Source organism: Schistocerca americana, chromosome 6 (assembly GCF_021461395.2).
Source record: "Schistocerca americana isolate TAMUIC-IGC-003095 chromosome 6, iqSchAmer2.1, whole genome shotgun sequence".
Classification (NCBI taxonomy): Eukaryota; Metazoa; Arthropoda; class Insecta; order Orthoptera; family Acrididae; genus Schistocerca; species Schistocerca americana.
In genome coordinates, this window is record NC_060124.1 from 394,950,310 (window position 1) to 394,959,104 (window position 8,795).

Sequence of the window (8,795 nt, forward strand, 5' to 3'; positions counted from 1 at the left end):
TGTACGGAAACGCTTACTTTCCATGTTAGAGCTCATTTTATTACTTCTCTTCAAATCACATTAATCATGGAATGGAAACACACAGCAACAGAACGTACCAGCGTGACTTCAAACGCTTTGTTACAGGAAATGTTCAAAATGTTCTCTGTTAGTGAGGATACATGCATCCACCCTCCGTCGCATGGAATCCCTGATGCGCTGATGCAGCCCTGGAGAATGGCGAATTGTATCACAGCCGTCCACAATACGAGCACGAAGAGTCTCTACATTTGGTACCGGGGTTGCGTAGACAAGAGCTTTCAAATGCCCCCATAAATGAAAGTCAAGAGGGTTGAGGTCAGGAGAGCGTGGAGGCCATGCTATTGGTCCGCCTCTACCAGTCCATCGATCACCGAATCTGTTGTTGTGAAGCGTACGAACACTTCGACTGAAATGTGCAGGAGCTCTATCGTGCATGAACCACATTTGTGTCGTACTTGTAAAGGCACATATTCTAGCAGCACAGGTAGAGTATCCCGTATGAAATCATGATAACGTGCCCCATTGAGCGTAGGTGGAAGAACATGGGGCTCAATCAAGACATCACGAACAATGCCTGCCCAAACGTTCACGGAAAATCTGTGTTGATGACGTGATTGCACAATTGCGTGCGGATTCTCCTCATCCCACACATGTTGATTGTGAAAATTTACAATTTGATCACGTTGGAATGAAGCCTCATCCGTAAAGAGAACATTTGCACTGAAATGAGGATCGACACATTATTGGATGAACCATTCGCAGAAATGTACCCATGGAGGCCAATCAGCTGCTTGCCTCGTCCATTGCAGGTGTCCTCGTCGTTCTAGGTCTTCCCCAGTCGCGAGTCATAGGCTGGAATATTCCGTGCTCCCGAAGACGCCGATCAATTGCTTCGAACGTCTTCCTGTCGGGACACCTTCGTTCTGGAAATCTGTCTCGATACAAACGACCGCGCCACGGCTATTGCCCCGTGACAATCCATACGTCAAATGGGCATCTGCCAACTCCGCATTTGTAAACATTGCACTGACTGCAAAACCACGTTCGTGATGAACACTAACCAGTTGATGCTACGTACTGATGTGCTTGATGCTAGTACTGTAGAGCAATGAGTCGCATGTCAACACAAGCACCGAAGTCAACATTACCTTCCTTCAATTGGGCCAACTGGTGGTGAATCGAGGAAGTACAGTACATACTGACGAATCTAAAATGAGCTCTAACATGGAAATTAAGCGTTTCCGGACACATGTCCACATAACATTTTTTCTTTATTTGTGTTTGAGGAATGTTTCCCGAAAGTTTGGCCGTACCTTTTTGTAACACCCTGTAGATTTCCTGTCGCTACCCCAAATCGGTTAAAGGGAATGATGTGATGATTCCTTTGTCCACTTCGAACTTGACCGCCATCTGTAATGACAGTGTCATCAGCAGAACGTTCAACTCTAAACATTCTTCCTAAATCTATTCCGTTTTTAAACTCACAAACGCATATAACCTTGTGTTCAATTATAACCATGTTCTTCACAATACTTGTTGCTGTGCAATGATTCCGCTCTAGTGGTGTAACGCTCATGAGCACTCTAAGGAACTCCCAGTTTCAGGTGATATATGGTTCGTTAATATTCAGTCAACCAAAACGAAACTGATTTTACCAGACGTATATAATGCAACACACATGGAAGAATGTTGTTCTCAAAGGTATGTCTACAAAATTAGAAATAATTATTTCTTGTCTTGAAGATTGTACATCTTACCTTAAACCTAAATCAGCTTCCAGAAAATCGTTATTTCACTGATTTCGGATAGCGCAAGAGGTAGACGTTAATATGTCTTGTCCCTACCCAAGAGAACGATTACTGGAATAAAATATAATTAAGTTTTTAACTGGTATTAATTAAGACCTTCCCACTCTTACTGGTGCTAATAGCCAGAAGTGTGCATTTTATTTTCTTTGTACTATATTTACAGTTTGCCAGAAATGAATAACTTCTTTTCAACCGTTGATGCAGAGCAGACATATAAGAGTAGTTTCCATATTATCGCCCCCCCTCCCCTCTACCCTCACCCACAAAGCGAAACTTTGGCGGTAGGCAATTGGTTTTTCCTGATAACTATGAGGCCATTGTGAACTGATCTCCAGAATTATTAACAATTATGTCTTTTTGTCTGAATGATTCCAAAACAAGGAAAAGGTGAGGGGAAATAAATCAGTAGATTACAAACAACAATAACTTTATCATCATTTTAATTTGCTTACAAAAAATTATCAAACTATAGCACTTAACATTATGCTACAGTAACAGTCTTCAGTTACAATAAACCTATTTCATACTTGCAAAGCACAAACACAAACACGTTATGGTTAATACCTGCTGGTACCCTGATGATGTTTTGTATGAGCTATAAAAATCTGAAGCTACACCCAAGACACTCGGAGTTATAGAGTAAAATATTCAACATAAATTTTTACTTAAAAGTTAATTGTACAAACTCTACAGTGAACCATAATAAATACGTTATTTGAGCAAAAATGTCGCGATAATGACATGAAATGAGCAGAATCATATCTTTCAGTGAACCCGTTCTGCGACAGTGGTGAAAATGCGTTGTTTTTGTCGCACAAAGGAATAAATTAGTTGTTTCGCGGTGAATTTTTTGTCGGTGACAGGACTGGCTGTTTGCAGTCTACCAGCTGAGGACGCCAGGCACGTACTTGTCGATGAGGCTCTGGTAGTATGGCTTCAGCTTCTCAATGTCGGGCATCTCGTCGCTCTTCGAGTAGAGATCGTATTTGCTGCAATGAAGAAGATTAATTTTACAAATACTGTCTTAAGATATTTTAACTAGGTTCTGTAAATGTACGATCACAGTAGGCAATAAAATGTGAGAATGGAGTTTCCTATCTTTCCACAAAGGCAATTACGTAATCTGCAAGATTCGTTGCTGTAACACGAGAGATTAATTTCAGCCCAAAGTTGTCATTTTCAAATGATAGCAGGAAGTGAGTCAGCGTGAATAACAAAATATTTTCAAAATATATATCAACCTATTCTAAAAAGGCTGTTGAAGCTGCCGTCCAGCCATTCAGATTTCGGTTTCTGACGATATCCATAAACACAGCAAGACAATTGCCACAGTGGTTCCTTTGAAAATGGCGCTACCGAATTTTTCTCCTAAGCTACGAAACTGAATGGATATATGAAATGTCGCTATTCATCCAGATGCAGTAATAATCGTCAAACATCTTCATAACAAATCACAAAACATAACGTTTGTTCACGTTCGGAATCTGTTCCAATGAAGTGTGACTATCATTAAGGTTTTTGGACGCTTAGTGGCACTCACTTGAGAGAATTACTTTCCGAATGAACATTTAAAGTCGTGCTGAAAACGCCACTTGTTGACATTTGAAAAAAAGTCGGTCGGGTTGAAAGCAGCAGGCATGAAGATAAAACAAACTGAATTTGCCAGAGAATGTAGCAGCCTTGGCACAAGTAAGCCGTTAACTTCCAATTTAATATATGCTTGCGTTATACCATTCAAGAAACCTTGTCTAATTTTTTTTTCGGTGTATACTTCAAGTAATTCGTAGTGTACAATGTGATTAACATGTTTCTTCCTCACACTTACTTGAACTCTAGGACCCATTTCAGGGTTTCCATGTCTTCCTCGTTGCAGAGGTGCATGTAGTCACCAGACGAGTGCCACGGGTAGAAGGAGTGGAAGCGGATGATCTTGTGGCCCATCTCCGGCAGTTTGGAGCCGTTGTGCTTCAGCAGGCGGTAGACGTACTCGTCGTGTCCCCAGGCCATCAGCACGTTGTCCAGGCCGCAATTGGGAGTGTACATGCCGTACTTCGTACTGTAAGATTACAATGTTTTCTAAGTTTGTTTCACACTATAAGCGTTTCATACTGCGTGAACAAGTGACTAGTTTCTCGACGGAAAAGAAACGTCACAATGACCATAAAATTCCTCTGTTTTTGCATGAATGTTTCCTTACTTGTACTTGGGGTTGTAGGTGTCCGGATTGTCGTGGAAAGTTGTGTTTCTGTAGACAATGGAGTCGGCCCAAGCGCAGCCAACAGGGAAAGTGTCTCCAGTAACGGCCCACTGCGGCTCGTCATAGAACGCCATTATCTGGAACCACAGGTTTACTTCATCAGTCATGTCTCCTGAATCGGTACCTAATAGTAATTACACTGATTACCCTTATTTAGCTTTACAAGACGGAGCGAATCACGTTTGATGCAAACGACTCGCTTGTGTGAATGGTGCCAAAAAGTACCCATTAATAAACAAATTAACTTCTCATGTCCTATTATAAGAAATAATGATTAATGGATTAAATTTTATTTTGTCTTGAACAAACGTCTGCTGAAACTGCATTATGTTTTGCGTTGAGGTACGATTTCTTCTCTCCAAGCTAGGACCACAATTAACGCTGACAGGTACGGTGAAACTTTGAAAAAACTCAAACGGGCAATTCAGAACCGGATAAGGTCGTACACATTCTCCATGACAACGCTCGCCCACACATCGGTCGGGAAACCGTTGCTCTCCTACAACAGTTTCAGTGGAACATAATTATCCACCCACTCTATAGTCGTGACTTGGCGCCCAGTGACTACCACCTGTTCCCTAGGTTAAAAGAACATCTGGCCGGAAAGCGATTCAGCTCCGACGACGAGGTGAAAGAAGAAGTTCATAACTTTCTGAATAGCATGGCTGCGAGCTGGTATGCCATGGGCACACAAAACTTCCACAGCGTCTACAAAAATGCATCGACAGAAATTGTGATTATGTCGAAAAACAGCTAAATGTTCAGTCTGTAAACTGATGTAAACCATTGTAGAAATAAACAGGTCTATGTAATTATAAAAAAAATAGGAGATCTCACTTTTAGGATTACCCTCGTACACTGATTTATACAGAGTGCCGTTCCTAAGAATCCTCAGGTGCATTTTCTCTGGTATTTTGTGAGATGTTTGCAATTTAGGTTTTGCAAGTGTAGCTGGAGTCAGCCCAAACTAATACTGCTCATCATGTCTTTCATGCGGGGGAAACGGTAGTTTGTTTTCCGCTGGAAAACGGAATTATTTTTAACCGGAATTTTACGTGCTCATTCGACAAAGAAGTCCAAAACTAGTCTACTGCGGTATTCGTTTTATTGATATGAATTGTCAGGGGCAGTGAAAGACGGTCTCCAGCTGCGACCGAACAGCACTGCTGTATGTCAGAACGATCCAGGGCCGTGATGTCGCTGCTGGCGTACTGGATTTTCTTCGTGTTTTACCGTCTTTGTTAATGAAAATCGATAAATTAAATATCGCGCTGCACTAATTTGAGACCACTCTATTGCACGACCACATAAAATTCCACTTTATAAATCATGTTGTTGCAACGGAAAACAAACCGACGTTTCCCGTCGACACGGAGCTTCGCATGGAAGACGTGATGAGCAGTGTTTCTTTGGAGTGAGTCCAACTACACATTGAAAAATTAAGTTGCAAGTATCCGCCAAAACACCAGAGAAAATGCCCTTGACGACTCCTGGAGAGACATCCGGTAATAGAGTTCGAACCTGCGTTTTTCCAAGACCACTTCAGTTATGATTGGCATTTAAGTAGTAAGGAAACAGAGCCTTTTATTTTAATTCATTCATCTGTAGATCCTTGGTGAAATACTGTATATCGTATTAACCAAATGAAATTTTTTTTATGTTTTTTCGCAAAGCTTTACCCTGATACGACCTGGGTTTTGAGTCGTCAGTTCCTTTTCACTATCACAACTGGTTGCCACCTTTGGAATTAGTTGTGTATTGGGAAATGGGCTTACAACCTGAAACCTACGTCTTACGAAAGAAAATTACGAAGCAAGGCAAAGAAGCGTTTCGTTTAGTTTACGCAAAATGTACCTATTAATCCCTTCAGACTTAGGAAGAGCCACCAGGACACAATAACGCCTCTTAAAGAAGACTTCGTTTGTGTGAGCTCACCTTGCCCATGTCATGTAGCAGTCCTGTCAGCTGCAGCCAGTCACAGTCCGGGTGGTCCTCGCGAATGCGCTCCGCCGTCTGGAAGGCGTGCACGATGTTGGGCACGTCGACGTCAGGGTCACTCTGGTCCAGCATGCCGCTGAGCCTCTCCAGCGTGTCCATGATGGGCGCGCGGAACTTGTCGAACTTCAGCCACTTGGCGTGCTGTTCTGTAACGTAGACGACATATCCGTAAGGGCAAGAGCACGGCAACCAGCGATCAGGAATACTTCGCACCAATTCTGGTTGCGCAGAGCGGACTTACTCTTGACAAAATCGACGGTCTGGTACTTGTGCATGTCGTAGTAGAGTTTGCGGACTCGTTCCTTGATGGGGTCTGTGTCGTCGATGGTGTAGTCTCTGAACTGGGCGATCGGTTTCCCCGCGTGGATGGGTTCCGGACGCAGGATCTCTGAAGGGTCGATCAGAGGACGATTCTGGAAAAAAGTTATTACATTGCAACTACCAAATCTACGTAGCATACCGCATGATTACTAAAATAGTTGCGTTCTGGAGCTTTTGTCTTCAAATCTCGAGCAGGCAGTCTGAATTTAGGGTGTAGGTGACAGAGTGCCCTTGCAATATCCGAATGCCTAGAATTCCTCCACTGTCCTTTATATAGTTCTACAGCCAATACCTATCGGTGAAGGAAGAAAGGAAGACCAAGAGTCAGCGATCCGTCGACGATGAAACCACTAGTCATGGATATCCTATGGGTTGGAGAAGGAGATAAGCGTAAAGCGATTTGCGGAAACCAAGGGATAATCTGAAGTTGAGTGTGCCGACAACGATACCAACATGCTCGGTGCTGTGAACGAGACGTCAAATTCTTAAGGTATGCACTAACAAATGTGTGACAGGGAGGCTAAATAGTATCTCATTATCCACTACCCCATTATCCATTGCCCGCGAAAGGCAAAGGTACCGAGTTCGAGTCTCGGTCCGGCACACAGTTTTAATCTGCCAGGAAGTTTCATATTCAGATGAAGTCTTCTCAACTGTTCACTCTACTACTGTGATTTGCTTAACACCAACTATTATCATTTTCAAAACTGTAGACTTGCTTCCCAACTCAGTAGATCTACACATATTCTTACTCAAAGATGTTTCTATTCAGATCGCTTGAACATCTCCCTATATTTCTCAACAATTTCTGCGTACTCAACTACTGAAAAAGGCCTTGAGGAGCAACGAAAGATACGATATTCTTATGCTTTAAGTCACTGACTCGCAAATTTTTTTAAGTAACGAGAATAGTTATAAATCGTAAAAGTAGGACAGTGTTTGGCTAAACGAGATTGAACGTATAAAGGACACCGTGCGGCAAGTAGCTACTGCAACAATGTCAAAAATATTTCGTTTCGGCTACAATGTGTGATTTTGTGATTAGTAACCCACCTTCGATTCCTAAAACGTAAATTTTCGGCTCTTGATATGCCACTCTACAAGATGTATACTTCCTCCCTATTGTGCCATGGCCGAATGGATGTCTTGCAGAAAACCAATGGTTCTTCCCCATATGGTTCTATGAAGATCCGATTCACACCTTGGCTAAGCCATCAATGGATCAGAGTGTCAATCGGATCTTCGTGTTAGCTACAATCTCCCTTGAAGATGCACTCCGCGGTCGGGTTGGAAAGCGAGGTTCTCCAAAAAGATTGATTCTACCACGGAACACACAGCCCGGACTATTTGAATAAGTTTTACTTGTACAGCCGTGAAAGTAAATAGTTTACGAACCACACCATCAAGATCGACAGCACACATCTGACAAGACAAATGTCTTCAAAACTAACTGCCGACTGCCCACACGTTCTCGAAATCGTAAACCGTGTCAGCACTGCATGGGTCAAATGGCGGACAAGAAGATTCCAAACCGATTAAAGTAGAAAATATACCGCTCTGAAAACCGCCTAGTTGCTATGTACGGTGCGCAATGTTGGCTCGCAACCAGAGGAACAGAACAACGATTTGCTATGATGAAAACTGAAACGATTCGATGGGTCCCAGGCCTGACAGTTCGTGGTCATGTGATCATGTGACCAATGATCAAATTCGCATGTGGTACCCATCTTTGAGGAACTAAGAGAATGATGTCTGCACTGAAATGGACAAATGCTGCGAGAACAACGGTAAACAACTGCGAGCAACGGGTTTTCGCTGAAAGTCGATGGTAAACGACCTGTTGGGAGACTGAGGCAACGATGGCCAGACACCTCCCATACAACCCTAGATAGTTGGGTCTGTATGAGAGTTGCCTGGTAAGGGTCTGGGTTCGAATCCCCGACCAGCACATATTTCAAGCCGTCATAACATCCTTCAATGAAGTGGCAGCGCCAGCAGTAGCAGCAGTGGCGGCAGCAGATATTCACCATGACTTTGGCAGACGCCATGGTGCCGGTCAATGTGATGCCACGAGCTGTCGAGACGTCGCGACGCTATGCCGTAGCCACTGGACCGGCCCAATATATAGGGGACGCCGTTATCTGTCGGACAGCGGCGTCCGCACGTGATGTCGTCAGCCGGCGTCGTGACGTCGTAATGTTCGCGGAGGCTCGACACACTCCTATGCTTACTGCGACCTCTGACACTGTTACGAATCCCTCAGTACAATGTAGCCGAACGTGTTTTCGTGTTTGTTTCCATTGCGTTGCTGTTCTCTCCTACGGCCTTAGACGGCCCACTAGGACACTCCAGTGCACTAAGCACGAGGCGTAAAGTGATATCACCCCTGT

At 43.4% G+C, this 8,795-nt stretch overlaps 1 protein-coding gene across 1 annotated transcript; it reads right to left on the minus strand.

The window, feature by feature from the left end:
- Window positions 1-2,277: 2,277 nt before the first annotated feature.
- Window positions 2,278-8,488, minus strand: LOC124619929 (inositol oxygenase-like). Its single transcript, XM_047146571.1, has 6 exons — window positions 8,433-8,488; window positions 6,326-6,497; window positions 6,022-6,230; window positions 4,027-4,163; window positions 3,655-3,885; window positions 2,278-2,818 (listed from the first exon to the last, which is right to left on the minus strand). The coding sequence occupies exons 1-6, from the start codon at window positions 8,451-8,453 to the stop codon at window positions 2,710-2,712; spliced, it is 879 nt and encodes a 292-aa protein (XP_047002527.1). The 5' UTR covers window positions 8,454-8,488; the 3' UTR covers window positions 2,278-2,709.
- Between the last annotated feature and the right edge of the window lie 307 nt (window positions 8,489-8,795).